At 44.7% G+C, this 27,034-nt stretch overlaps 2 protein-coding genes across 16 annotated transcripts in view; one reads left to right on the forward strand and one right to left on the reverse strand.

The window, feature by feature from the left end:
- Nucleotides 1–19,779, forward strand: part of SLC52A3 (solute carrier family 52 member 3) — a 32,310-nt gene extending 12,531 nt beyond the window's left edge. The window contains exons 2-4 of the mRNA XM_068262803.1: nucleotides 53–1,233; nucleotides 10,674–10,797; nucleotides 18,777–19,779. Coding sequence (XP_068118904.1) covers nucleotides 194–1,233; nucleotides 10,674–10,797; nucleotides 18,777–18,989 — 1,377 coding nt within the window. The 5' untranslated portion in view covers nucleotides 53–193 and the 3' untranslated portion in view covers nucleotides 18,990–19,779. The remainder of the gene's footprint in view (nucleotides 1–52; nucleotides 1,234–10,673; nucleotides 10,798–18,776) is intronic.
- Nucleotides 1–27,034, reverse strand: part of FAM110A (family with sequence similarity 110 member A) — an 897,957-nt gene that overhangs the window by 353,158 nt on the left and 517,765 nt on the right. The gene's annotated exons all lie outside the window — the stretch shown is intronic.

Below are 27,034 nucleotides of genomic sequence, written 5' to 3' on the forward strand. Positions count from 1 at the left end.
TAACCTTATACACTCCTGATTGACATCTCATGTGATTCTCTTTCTCTTGAAGAAACACAACATAAGTTCCTCATGTGATGTTTCTTTACACTGGAAAGAAAGGTCTTTTTGGACGAGGAAAGTAAGTGACCTTCATCATCAATCTGTTGAGTTTCAAACTTCTTGGTTGACGCTCTAGGCAAAAAGTACAAAGATGGCTTTTGTTCTTCACCTGTTGGCATGTGTATTTGGGTCTGGTGCATGGATTGCCATCAATGGTCTTTGGGTGGAACTTCCACTTATTGTCAATGAACTGAAAGAAGGATGGTACTTACCCTCTTATCTCACCATTATCATCCAGATGGCCAACATTGGGCCTTTGTTTGTAACCATAATGCACAAGTGGAAACCGGGAAAGCTAAATGAAGTTTGGGTCATTTACACCATCATCATCTTTGGAATTGTGGCCTTGTTTCTTCTTGCCTTCTTCTGGAGAGAATCCACATGGATAGCAGGAGAACTGCACAGTACGGGATTCCTGGTATTGACCTTCTTCCTATCATTAGTGGATTGTACGTCATCTGTAACTTTTCTGCCATTTATGATGCAACTTCAACCTAAATATTTAACTACGTATTTTATTGGAGAGGGGTTTAGTGGACTTATTCCAGGCCTGTTATCCCTGGTCCAAGGTGTAGGAATGATAAAGTGCATCAACGTTACACAGAATGAGAACTCTACACAAGAATGGTCCAATGCCACTGACCGGGTTCAGCATCTGGAAACACAGTATCTCCCAGCCAACTTTTCTGTCCAGGTATTCATTTTTCTGCTGTTTGCCATGATGTTTTTTTGTTTGGTGGCCTTTTTCTTTCTCAACAGGCTTTCCCGGAGAGAAAACAATAATATCTCCTTGTTTCAAAGCACAATTACCCTTAATTCCTTTTCAACAGAAGACATCGACATGTCTTGTAATATAGTTCCTCCAGAGACAAGCAAAGCTGGGGAGAGCACCAGCCACAGCCATGGGATTTCTCCTGGGATGGAACAAAACGAAACAGGATACTCATATGGCCACTATGCAGTTATATACTTCCTCACTGCATGGGTGAATGCCCTCACCAATGGAGTCCTTCCTTCCATACAAACATACTCCTGCATGCCTTATGGAAACTTGGCATACCACCTGTCGGCAGCTTTGGGTTCTATGGCCAATCCTCTGGCCTGTCTGATTGCCATGTTCTTGCCAAGCAGGTGAGTGTTATTGTTTCTATCTACTAAGATATACATATGCAATATGGTATCTCACAAAACTTAGTACACCTCTCACATGTCTGTAAATATTTTATTATATCTTTTCATAGGTCAACACTGAAGATATAACATTTAGATACAATGTAAAGTAGTCAGTTTACAGCTTGCATAACAGTGTAAATTAGCTGTCCCATTAAAATAACTGAATACACAACCATTAATGTTTAAACCACTGGCAACAAAAGTGAGTACACCCCTAAGTGAAGAATGTCACTATTCTGCCCAATTACTAATTTTCCCTAGTACATAGCAAGGAAATGAACAGCGCTACTTAAAAACAGGCAAGTGCCTACCTGCAAAAGAGTGCAAGCCCCACTTGTGGGGTCGAATACACACACCGAGCATACACATGACCTGTCTACCACTGGAGGAGGATGTTGGTTTCCTGTAACAGCTTGCATGCAACCTATTAAGTACTCGTCCCTCCCACTGCGAAGAAGTCAATCCTCCATGGGAGGGGCCTAACACTAACTAAATCCTAACCTATGTATATGCATAGCCTGGGTGCGGCTAATCAAGCAAAATCTAAAATTGAAAACTGCGCAAAAGGTGGATCAGCGCAACACCAGGCCGCCTCTGAATGGCCTCCATCAGAGATGCGCTGAGCCCCCCCAGGAACTACAAACGCACCTTGAACCCAAACAGAAGCTCTGCATATACACCAAAAGCATGGCTAAGTGGGAGCAGCTGACCAAAAACGAATTAAATTAGTACATAGCAAGGAAATGATTATATATATAATACTAATTTTCCCTACCCAGGGCTATGTGACTCGTTAGTGTTACAAGGTCTCAGGTGTAAGTGTGGAGCCGAGGTGTCAAGTTTGGTGTTATTGCTCCCGCACTCTCTCATACTGGTCACTGGAAGCTCAACATGGCACCTCATGGCAGAGAACTCTCTATGAGGATATTAACCACCCTTGTAGTTCATTTCTTTCTGGATTTATGGGTCTATGCAATTCACTTTTTCACCTGAGTTTTCTCCTAGGAGATCATTTTTCATCTTCAATTTAAAATAACTTTTCAGCAATATTCAACTAAAAAAGTACCAAAAAGTAGGTGAAAAAGTACTATCAAAATTATTTTGAGTATGTTCTTGCTTAAAAAGCATTTTATTGACAAGTTTAAAATAATCACCTAGGAGAAAACTCAGGTGAAAAAGTGAATTGCATATGGGCCCAAGAGCAGTACATTGTTAAAGTCATAACTCACCAAAATATGTCAGAATAAGGGCTTGTTCACACAAAGGCCGTTTTTGGCCTTTTTTCAAGCGCAGGGGATTTTCAAAATCGCCCACAAAACGCTTGTGCAATGATTCTCAATGAGAAGGTTCATATCGGCACATTTCGTTGGTACCATTTTTAGGGCGATTTTGCGCTAATGGAAGGTATAGGAAGAGCGCTAAATACTCACAAAATAGCTTTGTGCGGTGTTTGCATTTGCAATTTTAAGAATAAATACATCATATTTATTATTTTCCTGGTCAAAGAGTTTAGTTCCTTAAGTCAGGAAGAGAAAAAACGGAATCGCTCTGTGCTTTGCACAAAATTGTAGCACCGGGAGGAGGAAAAAAAAAATGTGCAAAGAATCGAAAATCGCTGCCGTCAGCGATTTCGTTTTTAGATGTGAACAGAGCCTTAAGGTCTTGTAGACATCCTGCGTATAATAAAAGACTAGAACACAACATTGCTGAAATAATGACATGTATGAATACACTTAAAAAAAGTGAAACTGTACAAATAAGGCACCAGACTATACAGTATGTACATACAGTATATACCTAACACACCTCCCGCAAGTGGTATATTTTGAAACGGGGAATGGCACAGAGGGGGACATCAAAATCGGGGCAGTAAAAGCGTGATTCCTTTCAGACTTTTTTCCATTTGCTGTCAGTCTTAGGCAGCAGGCAGAGAGTAGTCAAAATGCAGGCAGAGGTCGGTGCAGGCGGTCGACAGAGAGTAGTCAAAATCCAGGCAAAAATCAGTAACAGTAAGGCATATCAGCAAAAGCACTTAGCTCAGAAGCAGTTGGGAACCAAATGGCTATATTGTTAACATCCAGTGCTTTCAAATAAACGTATCTGCCATCTCTGCCATGGCAGTCATGTGACACAAGAGAGATAAAATTACAACTGTGATTAGAGAAAAATGAGGAGAGATTAGACAGGCTAAACTCTCTACATACATACAGGGCACATTGCTGTATATTTACCTTCTGTCCTGTGCAATAGATCAGGTCCAGATGGTGCATTAGACAGGCTAAACTCTCTTGGTGTGTAGGCTGCAGTTCTCTGTTTCTTTTCTGTCTTGCGCTTGAGTTCGGGTCCACTTTAACTGTGGGGCCGCCCTCGATGACGTTATGCCGTTCCGTACCGCCGCTGATTCACCACCAGGATTCAGTCAGAAGAGAGGGGAAGGGGATCCCGGTGGCTTAAAGGTGAGCCCTGGAGTCCCGCTGGGCAGTGCGGATCACACGAGGGACCCAGGTGAGCAGCAGAAGCTTCCCATTCCAAGCAGCTAATTCTTAGCCCGGAGACACCGCCAGGGAGGTTAAAAGAAGAACTCTACATAAAGATGGTCTAGGCTATAAGAAAACTTCTAACACACTGAAACTTAGTAGCAGCACAGCGGCCGAGAGCATACAGTGGTTTAACAGGACAGGTTCCGAAGTTGAGTGCACGTGCTCAATATGTACACACATTTTAAACCACTCTTTGACTTCGGCCCGATTCTGATGGGCATCCCCCATCGCCTTGTTCAAATGATTTTCTGCAAGCGTACAGAAAGGAATTTGAGAGCTTTTGGCAGCTTCCGTTGCCGCTTCCTGGCATGTGTCTTTTTTAACCCAAGCAATGGTAAACTTCGGTAAAAAATTGTACCACCGCTGTCCATTCATTTGAATGCCCAGCGCTTAAACGTCACAGATTTGCCCACATGTACTGTCCCTAAGGAAAAAAAAAACGCCAGCATGATAAGAACACATTCATGTGAGTTTCAACCCGCATGGCTGAACACAGTCTGTTTAATTGAATGATGTAAATTGTTATTCACATACATTAAACAATCACAAGCTGTGAATGCTGGTGACTGTTGTAATTCATTCAGGCACATAATGTGTATTGGGAAGTTGCAAAGTGGTTATAGATCTGTTTCATCAGTTTCTATCAGTGGCTTAAAGTCCAAATCTTTATTATTACTTAAAGTGAGCCTGAGATGGTACACTAGCCCGTATTTATACTTACCTGGGGCTTCCTCCTGCCCCACGAGTACCAGGGTCTCCAGCCCCTCCTTCCTGACACTACGACTCCTGGTAATCTGGTCAGTCCCCGCCTGTTGGTGACTTTTGCGCATGTGCGGTTCGGCAGTACTACTGCACAGGTCATGAACACTCCAGGGGACAGGAGCATGGGGAGGGGTGTGCGCGTGTCCGAGCCATGCATGCGCACAAGCCTGTGACTGCCCGGATGATCAGAAGTTATTGCAGGAGAATGGAGGGGCCAAAGAGGACAGTAAGGGAGGCCATGGTGCCAATGGGGATGGAGGATGCCCCTGGTAAGTATAAATATGGGATGGTGAACAATCTCAGGTTCACTTTTAACAACACCCCCCCCCTCAATTGACACTTAACTCCCATCTTATTCACCTGGTCACCCAAAGATCCAGTAATGATGTCACATTGCAGCTTCCACCTGCGTGTCTTTTACGTTTTGGAGGAACCATCACAGCAAGACAAATTGGGTTTGGGTGTAGCAAGTAAATAGTCACTCTTCCGCCCACCACCAGACTTACAGTAATCATACAATAGAAAAAGTGATACAAATATTCAGCATGTATAACAATTCCTGAAAAGACAAGTTTTGTGAAGCAGAGTTCACTTTCTCGGGAGAAGGAATTGAAACAACAAATGTACATCTATCTGAGAATAAAAAAAAACAATGTTTCCATTTAGTATTCCAAGGTCAATAATATAAATAACAACAAAGGAATGAAGTTGAGTGAAGGGAAAAGAGGGAGGGAAATGGGGGGGGGGGGTTATTGGGTTGGGGGAAGGGAGGGGAAGGAATGCACAGCACCCCTATACCATGATGTTCTCCACGTGGAGTCAGCTAGCTTCGGCACTCACTTACCACAGCACAGCGCCTGATTAGGCAGCTGCACCATAATTTAAGCTCTAGTGGCACGGGGGAATTTCTGTACAATCATTGTAATCTGGGTGCCGGCAATAGCTGGACCCTGAATTACGTGTCTAAAAAAGACAAATTAGGTATGTATGTATTTTATTCTATTCCTCTAATTACCTAGTGCAGGGAGAGCCATCTCTCAGCTTCTCCCTGAGCCCGAATAAACACAGCCGGAAACATACATACTCCCACATGCTCCCTCCTCCATGGACATTTATAGACATGTCACATACAAGGCATGGAATATACATTGTATGGTTTGTAGAATGCATTGTTATCTCCAAGTACAAGTTCTGGATCTGGAAATCCTAATTGTCCCATTACCCCAGATACGTGGGTCTCACACATCAGTCCCTGAGCTCCGTCACTTACATTAAACTCTCTTCAACACCAGTGCTGCCGTGACTATTACATTCCTGCCTTCTTTATTTGGGAATAAATGCCAATCAGCCAACAAGTTGACCGAGTACTTTGCAGTTGCGTTTGTAAGGCATCCATAGACACTCTACCATAGTCCAGAAAGTAGAGTCTTCCATTGATTTAAACTCGGAAAAACAGGCATCATCCTACATGAAGTACCTAGCAGACCCCAGACCTCTTAAATCAACACCTGGGGTGGTTAGAGTACTTTGACTCTGTCCTGTCTATACAGTACAAAAGTACAGATTCTACATTCATAATTTTAAAGGTAATATGGTTGAAACAAAAATACCAACAAGAGTGACAGAGGAATTCCGGTAAAGTGTACGGCTTATATCCATGTTTAATTAATTCTGGCAATTGGAACAATGAGAAATAACTATTTCTCTGGAATCCAAAAATAAATTGTATTGATGTTTCATCTCTACATGAAGGTGAAAATGAAAAGAGAACAATCTCAAAATCCTAACATTCATATTTATAATTTGTTGGAAGTATCACAAATATAAAGGGCCCATTTCTGCGTGTGCCAGTGTATCCCCAAGATGCCCGCCGGCACTTGTTCCAATGTGAATATGCATCCGAATTCCTCTAGCTGTACAATGCTTGGCTATGGGGATTCACAAGTCATGCGAAAAAATGCTGCCCTTTATTCCTCATTGTGTGCAAGGTGCAAGGAATTGCTCTGAATTGCCCTTAGTGGTTACGAGCCCTTCTAAAGTATCTCAAAGCTGCACTAGATCAATCAATGTTGATAAGTTCCCCCCAAATCCTTGGGCTAGAAACCCTTCCCTAACAGTTTGGAGGCTCTAAAAGAGTTGTTTGCTCCTGTCAAAGGGAATTCCTATTTAACATCTCAAGCAAGTGGAGCTGGACACAGAGTCTCAAGAGGATTAAAGCAAGACTCTAATGCCCAAAAACTGAAGAGACCCCCAACATCCACGTTAACCCCCAAAACTGAAACAGACACAAACTTAAGTAAATTCTTTCATATTATTCCTAATATTTACTGTGAGCTACATTGCTTGTTAGTTCTATTTTTGTCATTTATTTCTGGAAAATGTTGATGCCCTATTTTTGTCTTTCCTAAAAAGTACAGAGTTTGTAAAAAAAAAAATCCTTACTGTAAAGCTTTGTGTTTGAGCTGCAAGGGTGGGCGAGTGTCAACAGCAATAACTCACCCCCTTGCCTGTAAATCATTAGAGGTCTAAAACTCCACCCCCTCCATCGTTGTTTTTTCCAAAGTGTTCCGAAGCTCTGTGGCCCCTCCTACCTGTGTAGCCTCAGCCTGTCCCCAGCTGGAGGCGAGCCGCACCAACCCATGTGGAGGTGGCCACAGAGCTTCGGAAAACTTTGGATAAAAGTGGCAGCAGCAGTCTTGCCATACGGAGCTTTACATTGAGGGGCTATTTCACCTTTATTCATTTACAATCTTTGTGTTGTTTAAATGATATACAGAACACACCAAAAGTTTGGACACACCTTCTCATTCAAAGAGTTTTCTTTATTTCCATGACTATGAACATTGTAGATTCACACTGAAGGCATCCAAACTATGAATTAACACATGTGGAAGTATAGTACATAACCAAAAAGTGTGAAACAACTGAAAATATGACATATTCTAGGTTCTTCAAAGTAGCCACCTTTTGCTTTGATTACTGCTTTGCACACTCTTGGCATTCTCTTGATGAGCTTCAAGAGATAGTCACCTGAAATGGTTTTCACTTCACAGGTGTGCCCTGTCAGGTTTAATAAGTGGGATTTCTTGCCTTATAAATGGGGTTGGGACCATCAGTTGCGTTGTGGAGAAGTCAGGTGGATACACAGCTGATAGTCCTACTGAATAGACTGTTAGAATTTGTATTATGGCAAGAAAAAAGCAGCTTAGTAAAGAAAAACGAGTGGCCATCATTACAGAAGTAAAGGTCAGTCAGTCCGAAAAATTGGGAAAACTTTGAAAGTGTCCCCAAGTGCAGTCTCAAAAACCATCAAACGCTACAAAGAAACTAGCTCACATGCGGACCGCCCCAGAAAGGAAGACCAAGAGTCCCCTCTGCTGCGGAGGATAAGTTCATCCCAGTCACCAGCCTCAGAAATCGCAGGTTAACAGCAGCTCAGATTAGAGATCAGGTCAATGCCAAACAGAGTTCTCGCAGCAGACACATCTCTAGAACAACTGTTAAGAGGAGACTGTGTGAATCAGGCCTTCATGATAGAATATCTGCTAGGAAACCACTGCTAAGGACAGGCAAAAAGCAGAAGAGACTTGTTTGGGCTGAAGAACACAAGGAATGGACATTAGACCAGTGGAAATCTGTGCTTTGGTCTGATGAGTCCAAATTTAAGATCTTTGATTCCAACCACCGTGTATTTGTGCAACGGAGAAAAGGTGAACTGATGGACTCTACATGCCTGGTTCCCAGCGTGAAGCATGGAGGAGGAGGTGTGATGGTGTGGGGGTGCTTTGCTGGTGACAAGGTTGGGGATTTATTCAAAATTGAAGGCATACTGAACCAGCATGGCTACCACAGCATCTTGCAGTGGCATGCTATTCCATCCGGTTTGCATTTAGTTGGACCATCATTTATTTTTCAACAGGACAATGACCCCAAACACACCTCCAGGTTGTGTAAGGGCTATTTGACCAGGAAGAAGAGTGAAGGGGTGCTACGCCAGATGACCTGGCCTCCCCAGTCACCAGACCGGAACCCAATCGAGATGGTTTGAGGTGAGCTGGACCGCAGAGTGAAGGCAAAAGGACCAACAAGTGCTAAGCATCTCTGGTAACTCCTTCAAGACTGTTGGAAGACCATTTCAGGTGACTGAATGCCAAGAGTGTGCAAAGCAGTAATCAAAGCAAAAGGTGGCTACTTTGAAGAACCTAGAATATGACATATTTTCAGTTGTTTCACACTTTTTGGTTATGTACTATACTTCCACATGTGTTAATTCATAGTTTGGATGCCTTCAGTGTGAATCTACAATGTTCATAGTCATGAATATAAAGAAAACTTTTTGAATGAGAAGGTGTGTCCAAACTTTTGGTCTGTACTGTACATAATACAATCGTGATCTGAGTACACAAAACATTGGATCCCTCTATGGGCCCAACCCATAAAAAATAAATAAATATTGTGTTCTTGCACAGAGTGAGGAGTTAAGCAACAGTTACTTTTCATAACTATTTTTTTTCAGGGCAAGCCCCAACGTAGACATGTGGTGGCAAACAATTTGACTGTGTGTGTCCAATGGCTACCTGTTACCCTGCTCTCAGCTAGTTGGTACATAGATTGTGGTCCTGGATGCTGGAAAATCTATGTGCCGCATGAGGCTGTGAGAGTGGAGTGGCAAGTGAATGTTTGTAACAAACAGATGGAGCAGAGCAACCTGTCACACAGATGGGCAGGCAGATAGGCACCCAATATAACATAGTTAGAACTCTTTACTGAAGAAAAACATTCAGAGTTATATCATACACCACCATCAAAAAGTGCAGCTTACTTAGAACAGAGAGGAACATAGAGAATACAGGAAATAAAAATCTCATAAAGATCAGCATCACATTTTACACAAAAGTGACATCTTGTGGTTGTTTTACAATTCTGCAGTTTAAGGTAATAATGTTGTTAAATCTCTAACACAAACACCCTTCAGGCACCAAAGAGTACAATGCCATTTATTGAAATGTACAGGACAGGGTGTGGTGGATGATCAGCTGTGTGGTACAACAGCTTAAAGGCCATCCATATAAGCTATGCTTTACAGAAGGGCATGAAAGTGTCAACACCTGGTATCAACCACTGGACTAGCCCGGGGCTAAGGGCTCTTGCACTGTACAGATACTCAGACAAATGCGTTTATAGTCAGTTTTAAAAACTCATAATGCCTACAACTGAATTGGAAAGATTATTTTTTATAGTGTTAAAGGGAACCTAAAGTAAGATTGATATGGCGGCTGACATATTTATTTAATTTTAAACAATGCAGATTGCCTGGCTGGCCTGTTGATCCTCTACCTCTAATACCTTTAGCCACAGACCCTGAACAAGCATGCAGATCACATGTTTCTGACTGAAGTCTGACTGGATTAGCTGCATGCGTGTTTCAGGTGTGTGATTCAGACACTACTGATGCATAAAAAAATCAGCAGGATGCCATGCAACTGGTGTTGATTAAGGCTGCTTTCACAGTTAGATGTTACAGGCGCACGTTAGTGCAGCCTGTAACGCAGCCCACCGCACAGTAATGAAAAGTGAATGGGCTGTTCACAGTGCCCACGTTGCGTTACATTGTAACGCAGCACGTCAAGTTAAAGTGCTGCATGCTCTACATTATAAGCGGCTAAGCCGCGTTAGACTGTTTGCACATGCTCAGTAGTGTTGGAGGAGGAGGTCTCCCCTCCTCCTCCTCGGCCAGCCACATGGCTAATTAATATTCCCTGCACAGTGTGACGTGCAGTGTTTACTTCCTGGAGCGGCCGCTCTGTGCGGCGATTGGCTGGCGGGACCACGTGATGCCGCATGCGACCAAGAGTACGCATCACGGCATCACCGACGCCAGAGTGAGCTGCACAACGCGGCTCAGTCTGACGTCCACATCCAACACCACCAGGCGTTGCGTTAGGGGCACGTTATGCGACCATAACGTCCCCTAAAATGCAATGCCCTCTTTATAACCCTTGCTTCAGGTTCTATTTCAAAAGTGTAGCACATACATATGTAACACAATTTCTAACTAAGGTGTACCACATGTTAAAGATCTGATTTATCTTTCAGGTCTCTTTTGGGTCTCGTGCTGCTCTCAGTTCTCGGGACAGGATTCGGGGCCTACAATATGATGACAGCAGTGATGAGTCCATGTCCCATTCTACAAGGCAGTAACTGGGGTGTGGCGCTCATTGTAAGTAACTTGTGATAAGCATTTATAATTGTATGTTTATCCATAAAGTAATAACAAATTATGCACCACTGAGTAAAGAATAACAGAGTACAAATTACATCTACAAGATAGGACACAGCAGAGGGAGCAGATCTGCCCAATCCGGTTTACAGTATAAAGAGGGAATACATAACACTTTACGTAAAGCAAATGGAAATATTGTAGCAACTAAAATTTAGCAGCACCCAATTTGCTGATGTCTCAATTGTCCTCAGGCCCTGTTGTAATATATAAAAAAACTAGCAGACCCAAGCCCGTTTAAAAACGGGCTCTAGGTCTATGTTTTCTTGCCGCCGCCTGTTACTGTGCATGCGCACCCGCTGCACACGCACCCACCGCACACCCAGCCGCCCGCTTACACGCCTGCCCGGCTCCCTGGCCCTGTCCTCCTGTCTCTGTGAGGCTGGGTCCGTGCTGCACACATGCGCAGTAGCAAAAAGCACGAACCCAGCTACACAGGGACAGCGTGACGCAGGGACACAGGGGTTTTATTATAGAGGATAAGATAAACTGCCAGCCTCCATCCTTGTTTGCACATCCTTTGGCAGTTGAAATGTGTAACTGCTGTTCAGTAGATGGACGAGTCCAAAATCAGAATTCTCAGAGAGCAACATAAGAAAAAAAAAATTATAGTACATTTTACTCTAGGACAAATTCCCATATTATTGTGTTTTAAATGTTACTATTTTTCTGTGATAGTGGTCCTTTAACAACTATAGGGCATTTTAAAACGCCCTGTTGGTCCCGAGCAATTGCCTCCCCGCCCCGCTTACCTGTCGGAACCTGCAGAGCCACGATTAGGGAAAGGGAAGAAGTATCCGCTGAACCAATCAAAGTGCCCGTAAGGCAAAGATCATGGCTTCCACAAGAAGCCAATGAACATTGCTGTAACAGCACTTATCAGCATAGGTGCTTGTTCTAAGCACACTGATAGTGAGTGTGAGGACACCTAGTGGTAAAGAAAAACAATACAAGCAAAAAATAAAAATACACGCTTTACATTAGAATATACACTTACTTTACATACACTATATACATTAAATAAAAATAAATGAATACCTCCTTCCCCCTCCCCTGCCCCCCATACTTACCAAAATAAAACCCTTGTAAAAAAAAAAGACAGCATTTAATACAATAAATACATAAATAGTTACGTTAGGGACTCTTCTTTTTTTACTATGTATGGCAGGGGAGTCAAACTCAAATGCAAAGTGGGCCACAATTGCACACTAGGACCTAGTCATGGGCCAAACCCAATGTCTATTGGCCACCTTCCACCCTCATAAAGTTCCCTGGTTTCTAATGGCCATTCTTCAACCCCTATACAGTTCCCTGGTGTCTAGTGGCCTCCACCCCCCCTATACAGTTCCCTAGTGTATTGTGCTTTCCCCCTACCTCCCCACATTGCTTCCCTGGTGTTCTAGGGCTTCACCTCCACTATAACTTCCCTGGTGGTCTAGAGATGGCCAAACATAATGCAAAGTGGGGAAACCACTTGAGGGCCAAATTTAATGGCTCTGAGGGCCAGATTTGGCCTGCAGGCCAGAGTTTGACATACATGATGTATGGCAAGAGGGTACTGTATTTTTTCGACTATAAGACTCACTTTTTCTCCCCCAAAAGTGGGGAAAAAGAGTTACTGCGACTTATAGTCCAAATGCAGGGAGTTCCTGACTTGTGAACCCCTGCCAATACAAACCTCCAACCCACCGCAATGTCGGAGACTCCCTGTACTGTGCCCATGCAGAGGAGGACACAGGGGGATACAAAGGGGCATAAAGGAGGACACAAGGAGGACAGAGGCTGACACATGGGGGACATAGGAGGACACAAGGGGAACAGAGGACGACAAAGGGAGATACAAGAGGTACAAGGGGGCATGAGGTACAATGGGGCACAATCCACAAGATGCCCCTTCACCATGGATGCACCAGGTTTAGTATATATATTTTTTTCCACTACTTTTTGTCCTCTAAACCTAGGTCAGGAGCGCCTTATAGCCCGGAAAATACGGTATGTTATTTTTATATTTGCATATAGCCTCTGCCCTTAGAAGTTGTATTCTGCCAGAAAAAACTTTTATGGCTGTAATTTGCAAGACAGAAGCTGTCACTTCCATGCCTAGAAAATAACTCTTTCAGGCAGCAAAATACAACAAGTAAAACAGCCTGGTTATTAACTACTTTCATACCAGCAGTCTCTGCCCCCTTAAGGACCATAGACTGCTGGCACGGTAAAACGGAGCTTACCGACGAATCACCGCAATCTTCTACAGCCCGCCTTTCTGTCCCCGCCGCAGGCCCCTCTCTGACGGCAGAGCTGTGCGAGCAGGTCAGGAGCCACTTTCATTGGCTCCTGACGCTGTAAATCAATGTAAGGCGTGGTGAGTGAAACAGGTAATTTCTGAGCTTGCTCCTCCCTGCACTGCGCCTGACCTGGGCGCTGCGATAGACATAATGTTGTTAAGTCTATGGCTGTGCGGCAGTGTAATTCTGGTGCCAACAAACGCTGGACCCCAAATTACTTCTCCCTCAGAGATTCTACAACTCGGAGTGGGAATAGTAATTAACGCCACCCGAAATTTGGGTGCCAGCAGGGCAAGACGTCATTCAGCTCACCCTGCGCTAAAAAAGACTGGGTGGTGAAGATCCATGTATGCCGTGGGGACATGGCTGGGCCAAGGAAGAGGCGAGAGAGGCTCCAGCCTCAGGGCGCAGTGTAGGAGGGGACGCACAGCTCACTCAGCTATCATTCTCCTGTTGTGTTTGAAGCAGAGAGAAATAAGCAAAGGGGATACCTGGCAGTGACTGCAAGCCAGATAACTGCAGATTAAGGTGTTGGGGACCCTGGGGTGCCTCTTAGTCTAACAGCAATCAGTGTGTGACGGCTGGGGTGGGAGGGAAGGAGGAGCCCGCTTTGGTGTATAGAAAGACATGGCTGAACCGCACAGGAGTTGTATATTCCTGCTGCCCTGGGGTATGACAGTAACTGCTAAGCATTGCCCAGCTTTTTGTCCATCTGCTGGAATATAGAAAGACATGGCTGAACCGCACAGGAATTCACAGCTAACGCCCATTTCTATATTTTCTAATTTCATACAAAAATAAACCTATAGCTGCCCTCCCCACGCAGAGCCGGGACAAGGTCCTCCAGGGACAAGGTCCTCCAGCACCAAAAATAAACCTATGTCCTCCAGGGATAAACCTTGTCCTCCAGGGACAAGGTCCTCCAGCACCAAAGGCTGAGGCCTTTGGTGCTGGAGGACCTTGTCCCTGGAGGACCTTGTCCCGGCTCTGCGTGGGGAGGGCAGCTATAGGTTTATTTTTGTATGAAATAAAAAAATATAGTAATGGGCGTTAGCTGTGAATTCCTGTGCGGTTCAGCCATGTCTTTCTATATTCCAGCAGATGGACAAAAAGCTGGGCAATGCTTAGCAGTTACTGTCATATCCCAGGGCAGCAGGATTACACAACTCTACCTGGACAGTAAAATGTATAGCTGAAATAACTGAAAAACAGGAGGAGGGAGGTTAAAAATAAAAATGAAATTTCTTTGAAGCAAGAAAAAATAAATGTAAAATAAATTAAATGTGTTTGTTTCAAACCAATAAGCAGATCAAAGAACATGCTGGAGATGTTGCGTGTTAATTCTTGAGCTGTCACACGGTGGCACTGTGTTCCTGTTTTCTCCAGCTTGCTTCATGCACCAAAGCTGCTCTAGTGTCAGAGTTGGCTGGGTTGACTGTTTTGTGGTAGAGTATATGAAGCATGCAAGAATACAACTCTTGCTAAATGTGACAGTGGGGGACTAAGTACTAAGCCGTGAAAGCTCATGTGCCGCATTGTACAAATGCAGACATCAAACCAACAAACGTTCATTCCGGTGAAACCTTCTTCAGGCATAATACAGAACTGGATCCAGTTCATTGGACTGCGGAAGTCTTTTTACATTTTAAAGGAGGTACAAGTGTGTGACATCATGTCAGATTGAGCCTACAGAATCATATATAAGTCTGTATGTGATTCAAAACTTCTTATTGTATCATTCTGATCCAGTTCTGTACAATGCCTGAAGAAGAAACTTAACATTTATAAAGCTTGCAATAAACCATGTACAGTTAGTCATTAAAGTGGACCCAAATTAAAAATACAAGATTTCAGAAATAAAATCTATTTTCTAAATTATAATAATAAATAGCAGCTTTTTTTCAGCTGCATGATGACAAATATAAAATATTTTACATTTATTGGAGGAACCCCTCCCTTCCTTTCATATTGCCGGGACAGAATCCGGCAGACTGGTGGAGTAGGTGGTGTCCGGCAAAGGAGGAATTGGCTGCCCCCAGTATAACCCTAGTTATGAAAAGAGAAGGGTGAAAAGCATGCACTGAAATGCTCATAGGCTTGAAGGAGTACCTCCTCTATGCCCCCCCTGTGGTACCTCTGTTCCCATGTACTCCTCTGTGCCTCCACTGTGTCACCTCTGTCCCCATTCCCTCAGCATCCCCCTCTGTGTCACCTCTATTCCCCTGTACCTGAGGCGGCATATGACATGATGAGATAAACATGGGTATGTTCAGTGCAAAACACATTCATAACCAGGCTTTTTTATTTGTTATATTATGCTGCCTAGAAAGAGTTGTTTTCTTTGAATTGTTTAAAGTCGATTTTCTCAAAAACTACAAGGTCTCTTTGAAAAACGTTTTAACTTGTTCCCACAGAGTATGATGACACATTTTCAGGCTGCTTGTATTGGCGGCTCATTCGTAAGTCAGGGAGTACCTGTATAGCCGAACTCCATGTTAGAATGACACAGCTGCTGCGGCTCTCTGCAGCAGCTCCCAGGTTCATCATCATAGTTTGGGCGGCAGGTTATCGTAGGTAAGGGGGTTGGTGTTAGGCACAGATAGGGGGTAAGTTAGTGTTAAGAGTAGGTGGGGGAAATTAGTGTTGAAGGGAACCTGAGACAAATAATGGGGAACTAGAGAGGCCTGGGAGGACGGTGAGGGACTGAAAAGCCTGAAGGGGGCTAAAGGAAGCCTCAGGTAAGTATAAATCCTGAGACACAATTTGTCTTAGGTACACTTTAACCTCTTCACCTCAAAGGGTTTTTCTGCTCAAAAAACCAGAGCAGTTTTCACCCGTCAGCGCTCCTTCCATTCATTCACCTATAACTTTATTACTACTTATTACAGCGAAACAATCTATATCTTGTTTTTTTTGCCACTGTATAGGCTTTCTTTGGGGAGTACTTTTTGCTAAAAATTATTTTCTTCTAACTCAGTTTTAATAAGAAGAATAAGAAAAAAATTGAAAAAAAAACATTATTTCTCAGTTTTCAGCCATTATATTTTCAAAATGAAACATGCTACCGTAATTAAAACGGCGGGGGGGGGGGGGGGGGGGGGGGCGTGGCGGGAGGGACGTAGTTATGGCAGTTTGCAGGGACGTAGTTACTCATCCCGGGGGAGGGGAAATAGTTGAGATGGCCATTAACTACCTAAAGACCGCCCCACGCCAACGGGCGTGGACGTGGCGGCAGCCCCAGGACCGCCTAACGCCAATTGGCGTCAAGTCCTGGGGCTCTGAAGTGCATGAGATCGCGCGCAAGCTGCGCGCGCATCCCCTGCTCGCTGGGCGGAGCTCCGCCCCTTCTTCAGTCTCCGAGCGGCGATTGCCGCTCGGGAGACTGTTAGACGGCGAAACCACCATCTTTTCTGTTAGTACAGCGCTGCGATCAGCAGCAGCGCTGTACTGGGGACAGCCGTGTGACACAGGCTGTCCCCCTGGTGGACAAGAGAGTGATCGGCTCTCATAGGCAGAAGCCTATGACAGCCGATCGCAGGATTGGCTGGCTGGGGGGGAGGGAGAGGTTTACAATTATAAACAAAAACAAGGTATAGCAAAAAAAAAAACAAAAACAAAAAAAAAAACAACAACACTAACATAAACATTTATTAAAAAAAAAATAAACACGGGGGGATGGGGGGTAGAGGGGGGCGACCAGACCCCATCAACAGAGAGCTCTGTTGGTGGGGAGAAATGGGGGGGGGGAATCACTTGTGTGCTATGTTGTGCGACCCTTCAGCTTGGCCTTAAAGCTGCAGTGGCCAATTAACAATAAAAAGGCCTGGTCTTTAGGGGGGTTTAACACTGCGGTCCTCAAGTGGTTAAAGAAATGGCTGCAGGGGGCTGGTAGAAGCCCCAGGTAAGTGAAAATCATTTTTTTTTACTTGCGTTTAGTTTCTCTTTAAGTAATTTACATTATATCTGGGCCGCTGGATCACTGCGGTCCTTCACTGTATGAGACTGTCTCTAAGGGAGATCATTGAGGCATCGCTGTTGGCAGCACTGTGAAGATAACAAAATCACCTGTTTATAGGGTGTTTAGTAGAGTAAACCAGTTTGCAAAGATGTATTCAAACGGTGTATTTAAATGCCATGCTGGAATTTTGCTTGTGGTGCAAATCCAGATAAAACTCAGCAGTAAAATATGCTACATCTATAACAGTGTTTGGTTTTGTGCCGAACTTTACTTAAAAAGTTAAGGAGACCCTCCTCTTCAAGAGGTTTTGAATAAAAACTCATTTTCATCTTCATGCAGAGAGCAGCTACCGTAGTAGGAATGCTCGTGCTTACTTTTTAGGAAACTAGTCCAAGACAGATCATACAAACGCAAACTACTATACTGCTTTAACCTTTTCCATTCATTTTTTCCGATCACCCCCTCCCCCCAGCACCTATTTTCTTCAAGGGTGCTGGAGGGGTGGGGTGTCATGGGTGATCCTGAAAAAGAATCAGGACCGGGGTCCAGAGGCTCTGTACCATTGACCAGTTGTGGAGGGCAAGGAGCAGCATCAGTGGTGGGAGGTGGGGCCAGCAGACTTTGTCCAACACTTTGATCCACTTAGTGGGATTATCGTGCCAATCCAGCAGCTGCACCTCCACGATCTGCAGAAATGCAGCTGAGTGGCACTGGAGAAGGCAGGCGCAGAGGATGGGGGCACTATTGATTAAAGTATCCAGCATTGCCTGACACTTTGACCACAAGATGGTGCTGTGCTGAATTTGATCAGCAACAGCACCATCTAGCGGTGGCCAGTTATTCCTATGTCTGAGTACGACATTGTTGCTATAGGAGAAAATGCCATAGTCCAACATAGATACCCTTTGACCTATCCTGTATCTATGAGGAAGTGCTAGGAGGAGAAAGACCCTCTTCATTTTTTCTTTGCCTTTCTTTATTCTCTTTTTATATAGTTCTATGGGTATTGTTTTATGACAGTTTTGTGATATTAGTATTATGATAATCTGCTTTTTTCATAAAGGACTGTACAGTAATATAAAGATGTACTGGTTAATCCATACTCTTCACATTCTTTGGCAAAAGTGTATATAAATATAAAGGTATTTTTTGTTACCATGACTTTCTCTGCCTTCACTCACTGGTGTTTTGCCGGACGAATCTAGACCAAGTTGCGCCTGGGGCAAGTTTAGGTTTTGGCGCCTAAAGGTCAGGTCAGGTTTCCCCATCCAAATTTTGCTGCCTTTTTAAGAATTCAACAAACTGTGCCTGGGGCGGACTGGGAGGTGCAAAAACTGAGGAAATCCACCCGCTGGTCAAGCAGCAATAACCCTGTGTTATCACTCCCAATAGAAACCTGCAGCAAGTCTTCACTGTGAGCAGCAACACATGATCACTGATGCTTGGCCAAGAAGTGGACTTCCTCAGCTTTACCATCCCCCATGACACTGACGGTTTCTATTGTTTTTCTATGGCTCCTCAAGTACCTGTGTGAGCGAACCAACATATTATCCTCTTTGTTCAATAGTGTACATTTAAAAAAAATGTCAGTTAAAATTAATGTTGAAAGAAAAATAAACTTTCAGGGGGTATTCGCTAACATTTCCTGACATCTATTTCTCTGTCTCTCCATTTAGGTCCTCTCCTGGGTTCTTTTTATTGGCACTCTAAGTTACGTCAAAGTAATGATTGGAGTGATTTTACGAAGCCAGAGTCACAGCGCCCTTGTGTGGTGTGGTGCAGTAGTGCAGCTGGGATCCATGATTGGAGCGTTGGTCATGTTCCCTATGGTCAATGTGTATGGATTCTTCAGATCAGCTGACCTTTGCAACATGAACTGCCCCAGCTAAATCTAATAGCTAGAATACCCCCTGCACATACACAATATTCTTCTACAGCAAAGAAGTCTGTGCTTTCTTTCTCAAGTGTAACTAAAGTCATTTTATATATATAAACAAAAAAAGTACAACTTGAAACTACAAGATATCTACAGTGGGTAAAAAAATCCACACCTTTCCAAAATGAGCCGCTCTGTGTACATGTAGGACAAGGCATGGGTGTGATCAGAGCCGGGACAAGGTCCTCCAGCACCCATGGCTGAGACATCAAAGTGCTCCCCTCCATCCCTCCCACCCCAGCCGTCACACACTGATTGCTATTAGACTAAGAGGCGCCCCAGGGCCGCCAACACCTTAATCTGCTCAATCACTGCCAGGTATCCCCTTTTCTTATTTATCTCTGTTTCAAACACAATAGGGGAATAACAGCTGAGTGAGTTGTGCGTCCCCTCCTACACTGCGCCCTGAGGCTGGAGCCTCTCTTGATTCGGCCCGGCCCTGGGTGTGATTGACAAATCAGAGATTTTAGCCTGAAACAGAGGGCATTACCCTCAACTCACTCTACTCTAAGAGGAGTGCAAGCTAGATCTCTGTGAGGGTTTACCAGGCCTGCAGTCAGGGGAATAACTAGAGCGGAGCAGCCCATGCGATCAGAGAGGGGCCTGTTTTAGGGACCCAACTACTAACTCTCCCTTCCTCTGATAGAGGGGACTACACTTCAGATCAGGTGTTTTTGTGACCACACTTGTTTTATGACCCTTGTCCATGAGGCGGGGTGAAACATTTGCCTCAGGCAGCAGATCTAGGGGGGCGGCACCCGCCTCTCCTTGGATGCTGGGGGCCGCCCGCCGAGCTGGAGGGGTAGCTGGCAGAAAGGGGGTATTGGGCCTAGCGGTGGGGAGGGGGGTCGGACCCCCCCCCCCTCCCTCACAGGGTCCCCCGATCTGCGCTGCTCCACCAGCGTTAAACCAGCGTGCATATCATTAAGAGGCAACGGGCGAGGGAATCACTCACCTCTTCCGCGTTCCATCGTGTGCTCCACTGACGTCACTTCCGGCAACGCCACCCACTGTATTGTAAGTGGACGGCCTTGCTGGAAGTGACGTCAGTGGAATGCACGATGGAACGCGGAAGAGGTGAGTGATTCCCCCGCCCGTTGCCTCTTAATGATATGCACGCTGGTTTAACGCTGGAGGAGCAGCGCAGATCGGGGGACCCAGGCGAGGGAGGGGGGTCCGACCCCCCACCCCACCGCTAGGCCAATACCCCCTTTCTGCCCGCTACCCCTCCAGCTCGCCCCCCCCCCCCCCAAGACTGGGGGGGGGGGGGGCAATTTTTTCTAATTCTGCCTCAGGCGGCAAAAAGTCTAGGGCCGGCCCTGCCCTTGTCAGATGGTTGTAAACCAAGGGAAGGGGTGCGAACATTGGGGAGGGGCCCATCAAAGCTTGGCTGTGGGGCCCCATGAATTGTAGTTATGCCTCTGTGCAATCTGTGTCTCATATACGTACCCTGTTTCCTTGAAAATAAGCCCTGACATGATTTTTCAGAATTTCTGAGGGTGCTCAAACAGAGGCGTAGCTATGGTTTTTAGTGCCCGGGGACAAAGACAATTTTTGTGCCCCCCCCCCACCTGGACAAAATGGGCGTGGACATGCATCAGAATGCTGTTTAGATAGCCACATGTGCCCCCTTCCCCATAGATAGATATGCCCCCTTCCCAATTTAGATAGCCATATGTGCCCCCTTTAGATAGCCATATGTGCCCCCTTTAGATAGCCAGATGTGCCCCCTTTAGATAGCCACATGTGCCCCCTTCCCCATAGATAGATATGCCCCCTTCCCCATTTAGATAGCCACATGTGCCCCCTTTCTCATAGATAGATATGCCCCCTTCCCCATTTAGATAGCCAGATGTGCCCCCCTTTAGATAGCCAGATGTGCCCCTCTTTAGATAGCCAAATGTGCCCCCCTACCTCCTGTTTATATAGCCAAATTTGTTCCCCTTCCTCCTGTTTATATAGATAGATGTGCCTGCTTTTTCTGCTGCTGTAACGTTTCTGCACTTCTCTGCAGAGGGAAGGAGAGAAATAGGAGCACTTTGTACCGCAAGCTGCCTCTCATGTGCATGTGGGTGCAGCAGCTGTGCTGACTGCCCTCAAAGTGCTGCGCCGGGGACATATGTCCCCCCTTTCCCACCTATTGCTACGCCTCTGTGCTCAAAATATATGCCGAACTACAAAAATAAGTTAATAAAAAAGTGTCCAGGCAGTCAAGGTTTACGTGTAAAAAAGTAAAATGAATTGGCAATAGAATGCAGCAGGACAGATAGACCCTTCACCAAGAAAAGCAGAAGAATCATATTAGAAAGACCCAGTGAGAACCTAAACCATAAGGGTTAGCAAGTGCCAGGCTGTCGGTAAGTGTAGATTGTTGTCCATGGAAAAAGGAAATAAGAGTCACAAGAAGTTCATGATGGAATTCAGGGTTTGGAAAGTTATGATGATGTTCCAAAATGTGATGAAGTGACTATATTAGGTGAAAAGTTAATTTTTGTTTTGTTTTGTTGAAGAGTTAAATGTAGATTGTTGTTCCTGGAAAAATAAGACATCCTCTAAAAATAATCCCTAACGCATCTTTGTGGGGCAAAATGTAATACAAGACCCTGTCTTATTTTCGGGGGGAACACAGTACAGAGCATGACTACTGCAGGCATTAGTTCACAAAGATGTTGTACTTGGGAGTAAAATCGTGTTATCAACTTATCACGCTAAGGTCCATATGCAATTAACTTTTTCTCCTGGTCCGGATTTATACTTTTAGTGCCCCTTTGCCATCTTCCTTGTTGATCCCCCTCCATGTGCAGCAGTGCCCCCTCCCCCCCATTCCATGTGCAGCCCCCTCACCTATTAATAATGTCCATGAACCTCTCTTTCATGTACAGCTCTTTTGGGCAGCAGCACCCTTCTCCCATGTGTTGTTCCCCGTTTGCAGCCTCATTCTACATTTGTAGCAACCCCTATTCCATGTCCAGCCACCCCCTAGGGCTGCAACCGCCCAAGGCATGGGCCTTTGTGGCCTTCCCAGGTTATCTCCTAGGAGTTAATTTTCATATTCTCTTTAAAATAACTTTTAAGCATTGTACAATTGAAAAAGTACCGAAAGTGGCTGAAAAAAGTACTATGAAAATTATTTTGAGTATGTTTTTGCTTGCGGTTAGTTTAAAAGGCATTTTATGACAAGGTGTGAAAATATCACCTTGGAGAAAAGTGAATTGCATATGGGCCTAAATGTCTATTAGCAGTCCTAGAAATCTTGACTTTTGTTTAAATAAAAGAGTCCAGACCTATTTCCTAAAGACCAGCTTGTCGTGGGCTGCTCATCCTCTTTTTGTGTTTCATAACTTTCAACAAGATCCTTAATTTTCTTTGGTCAATGACTGGCCAATTTTACCAGCTCCATGTAGTATGAGGGCAATACATTTTGAATACTATGAACAGAATTTGTAGGTAATCTCTCATACTACATGAAAGTGGAAAAATTGGCCAATTGGCAAATCAAAATCCAATGTTTGTACATAACCTATGTCTTAACAGTAGATGAAAGAGGTGGGCATGGTTGGCTGGTCAGCCCTGTGCTCTTAGGGAAAGACTATTTTGAGTGGCTACCTCATGTGGGTGTTGATGGGATGGGGAGGAGTTTTAACAGCAACCAGAGACCTGGTGTGTCCAATAAAATGCAGCGTGGTCTCAGAAGGAAAAGGAACTACGGGACCTATGGTTAATCTATGAGATCGAATGGCTGACAAAGGTTTACCTAGCACTAGGCTAGCTAGTATAGGTGGCCAGCACCCACCGATCCCCCGATCCAGCCGCTATATACTGTACATTACCCAGCCTGGTTCCAGCGATCGCCGCAGCCTCCCCGCACATCTCCGGTCTTCTCTATGGGGAGGATCGTACATGCACAGTCTCTATCCTCCCCATAGAGAAGACCGGAGATGTGCGGGGAGGCTGCGATGATGTATGTATGTAATGTATATAGCGGCTGGATCGGGGGCGATCGGGGGGGGGGGGTGCTGGCCACCTATACTAGCTAGCCTTGTGCTAGGTAAACCTTTGTCAACCATTCAATCTCATAGATTAACCATGGGGGACTCCTGAGGCTAGCGAGCGGCATGCCCGACACAATGTTGGGCATACCGTTCAGGAGGTAAAAAAAAAAATTGATACAGTCACTGCTGTTGAGCGGCACCAAATCAGAACTGGCATCAAACTATCATCGTCTTTTATTGGTGTTTCCACCTAACCAATCGTAAAACAGCTAAGAAAAAAGAAACTTTAATCATTCATTTCACTATTCTCAAGGTTCCAGACCTCTTCATTAACACATGAAAGCCGATAAGCTAATAAATAGAAGCCAGATAGACTTTTCTGCAAGAACTCTTGAAAATCAAAAAGGAAAATCAAGAGCTCATGATGGTGTAGTATGTTAAAGGAATTACACAATAATTTATTAAGCAAGATATTATACTCACAAACAAGGGTTACCACTAAGGCAACCCCTAGTGCGGCAGGTGGGGAGCTAAGACCTGTCCCCACTCAGGTTAAGAAATCGCTCTCTGTAGAAAAGAAATGGGAGAATGCCCCTCCACCAAGGGTGGACGACAGTAACACAGTAGGTTTGAACACAGGCGCCAACTAGGATAAAACAGTATTTACTAAGAATTATAAAAAGGGAGGTAGTAGTGGACTTACCTCCCCAATAGAAGACATGTTTATGTCAGCATTAGTTCAATAATACATTTTATTAGACTACTCCAAGGTGCAACACGTTTCACAGGTGCTATCCAGCTTCATCAGGCAAATAAAGGAGTAACTAACTCAGCCAATGTTCTGATGGCCCGATTTGGTTACTCCTTTATTTCCCTGATGAAGCAGGATAGCACCTGCAAAACGTGTTGCACCTTGGAGTAGTCGAATAAAGCAGGGTTGTGGAGTTGGTACAAAAATCATCCGACTCCAACTCTGACTCTTCCGTTTATAAAACCACCAACTCTGACTCCAGGAACCCAAAATTGCTCTTACTCCGACGTCTAATTCTTATCAGGACTGTGGAGTTTGTAAAAAAAACCATCAGACTCAGACTCCTCAGTTTATTGAGGCCACTGACTTAAGTTTATTATTGAACTAATACCGACATAATCGTGTCTTCTGTTGGGGAGGTAAGTCCGCTACTACCTCCCTTTTTTATCATTCTTAGTGAATACTGTTTTTATGCTTGTTGGCACCTCTCTTGAAAATCAGATTGCTTTACACTACGAATAAAGCAGCAAAGTGGCTACAAAGAAGCACATAATACCGTCGCTATCCTAAATCGATGTAATCATTTTATATTGGATGCCGTGTGGGACACAATAGAACATTGCCACGGGCATTGTCGCTGCAGATCAACCTTCACCTCTGCATCTTGTGCCAAATAGTCATAAATAAACCGTCTTTGTGCCTCATCTGCTCTGTGTGTCGTTTTCTCATTAAGTAGCTGGCGAACAGACGTTAACCCTCACCAGGCTGGCAGGAAACATTTGCAATCCTCCGGAGATAGAGAGGGTCCTGGCTATCATAACGCAAGGTGCAGATGAGACTACCCTAGATGCGGTAGCTCTATCTTGGAAATTGGATTAAAGGGGGGGGACCGATGTGGGGGTCTGCGTCTGTACCTTGTCCCTAATCAGAATATAGAGGAGGGCCAGCTGCAGGACTCTGTTTATCAATTACAAGCTGTGGAGAGGTGATATGCAGCGTTCCATGACAATTATCAGCCTAATAATTAAATGGCTCTCTGGGTTGCTGCTTGGAAGCATGCAGGGCTTTCTGCAGACGAGCACCACACACATAATAGTAACGCTGCTGAGAGGTATTAGGGGGCTTCAGTCCTGTTTCATCATGAGCCAATGCATTGGCTCTATATGGAGTGATCTCTCCTTCCGTTGGATGAAACGTGTTTAGTTGTTGCCTCTTCCTGAGAGCACCGCACAGTGTTTATGACACGTAAACGGACTCTCTGCACTTTGGGAGGTTGACTTGAAGGACTTGTAAAGCCAAAGTGACAAAGTAAATGGGCAGAGAAGTGTCCCGTGGTGGACAGGAAAGGCACAGCAGATTGGACAAGAATGGATCACAGCTAAAGGCTGCCATACACTGGTCGATTGCCACTAGATCGACCAAGAGGCAGATCCCTTCCTGATCGAATCTGATCAGAGAAGGATCTATTGGATGCCTGTACACTGCACAGACTTTGAATCCATTTCAGCATAAAATCAATTCACAACCTGTGGAGCTCCCGCCTGCTTCGCCGCCCCAATGATATTACCTGTCCGCCGGCGAGAGGCATTAGACACCAGGGAACTGTATTAGGGACGGAGTGTGTGTGGTGGGGGGGAATTAGACACTAGGGATATGTATAGGGGATGGGGAAGGGGGTATTAGACACCAGGGAACTATAGAAGGGAGGAAAGGGGGCCACTAGATATTGAGGTTGGCCCACGACTAGGTCCCAGTTTTCAGTTTCAGTCGACTGTGTATCGACTGGTAGTTTGACATAACTACCCTAGGAGGACATAGAATCACAAATACAAGTGCCTACAACAGTTTATTTAATACTGTAATCAGGGCCGGATTTGTACTTTTTACTGCCCAAGGCCAATTATACCGTCTGTATGGTTGTTATCTCCGTGTGCCCCAATGAGAATTCTACTTACATCATTGGATGTCACAGACAATAACTATTTCAGTAATACGCATATCAATTATAAGTTATATTTTCCTTAAGAATTTTTACGTTATGTTTGCCATCTCATTAATGATGGACCCATTGTGCAACCATGTGAGTTAGGCTGAAGTGTACCTGCAGGATAGAGCTTACAGGTCTTGCAGGGAAGACACAAGTACAGGACAGAGAGTTCAAAGGTTAAAGCTGTCCTTGTAGATAGGGATGGCTGCATGGAACAGCTTTAATGTCCCTCACTGAGCCGCCCCTAAATTTCTGGTGCCCTAGGCCATGGCCTATGTGGCCTTGCCAGAAATCCGGCCCTGACTGTAATGTAACAACAAAAATATCTAATAACAAAAACAGCTCTGTACATTGTATACATGGAGACAAATGTATTTGTATGTATGAAACATTGTAACTCAAGTCTTCAGCATGTAGGGGGCTGTCTGTATTATTATTTACATGGCCACTCAGTTGATAAATGAGCTGACTCAGCTTTGCAGAAATTTACTGCAATCTACTTGTGAATCGCTGACATTACAGCTCCGGCGCATTCGCAGTGAAATAAGGCATGCTGTTCCACTTTGGAGATGGAGTGTGACGTTATCGAGTTAGGTGAGCAACTTACAAAGGTAATAGGAAATTAACGTAAGGCTAAATAGCCCTTTTACACCGTAATTCCTTTCCACCAGCCCTCAGAGAGCTGCCCCCTTCCTCTGATCTATTATGACGCCCCCCTCCCCAGATAATGAAGTCAAAGACAATAAAATGCTCATTTTGCTCCTTTGTAGCGGTGCAGCAGGCTGCATTGAGATGCAAAGTGCGAGGTGACAATGGCTCTTCCTTCCCTTGGCCTGTCAGATGGTTCCTGAGCTGCAGCTGGTCAGGGGGACTGAACCACCTGGTCAACCAATGTTCTCATGAGCTCCTGGTCCAGCCTGGAGGGGTGGACAGGCCATTGCTCTCCCATCTGTTCACAGGCTGCTGTCCTTCCTCCCAGCCCCCTAACCTGGACCAAGGAGGATGAAGAACTGAAATGAACCCTCCGCTGCCTCTTCTGACCCACCGAGTCACAGGTTGCTGCAGAAAATGATGCTAATGCTTTGCAGTGGTGTTATGTCACCAGTACTGGGGTCCCAGATTATTGTTTGTTCTTTTTTCCACTATTTCAGGGAAAGATGTGGTCACCAACACAATATGGTCTCAATTCACTAAGCTTTATCAAACACTTTAGTTTGATAATTTACCTCATTGGTAAAATCTAATTTTGAATTCACTAAAATGTTATA

This window comes from Hyperolius riggenbachi, chromosome 12 (assembly GCF_040937935.1).
Source record: "Hyperolius riggenbachi isolate aHypRig1 chromosome 12, aHypRig1.pri, whole genome shotgun sequence".
NCBI classification, from domain to species: domain Eukaryota; kingdom Metazoa; phylum Chordata; class Amphibia; order Anura; family Hyperoliidae; genus Hyperolius; species Hyperolius riggenbachi.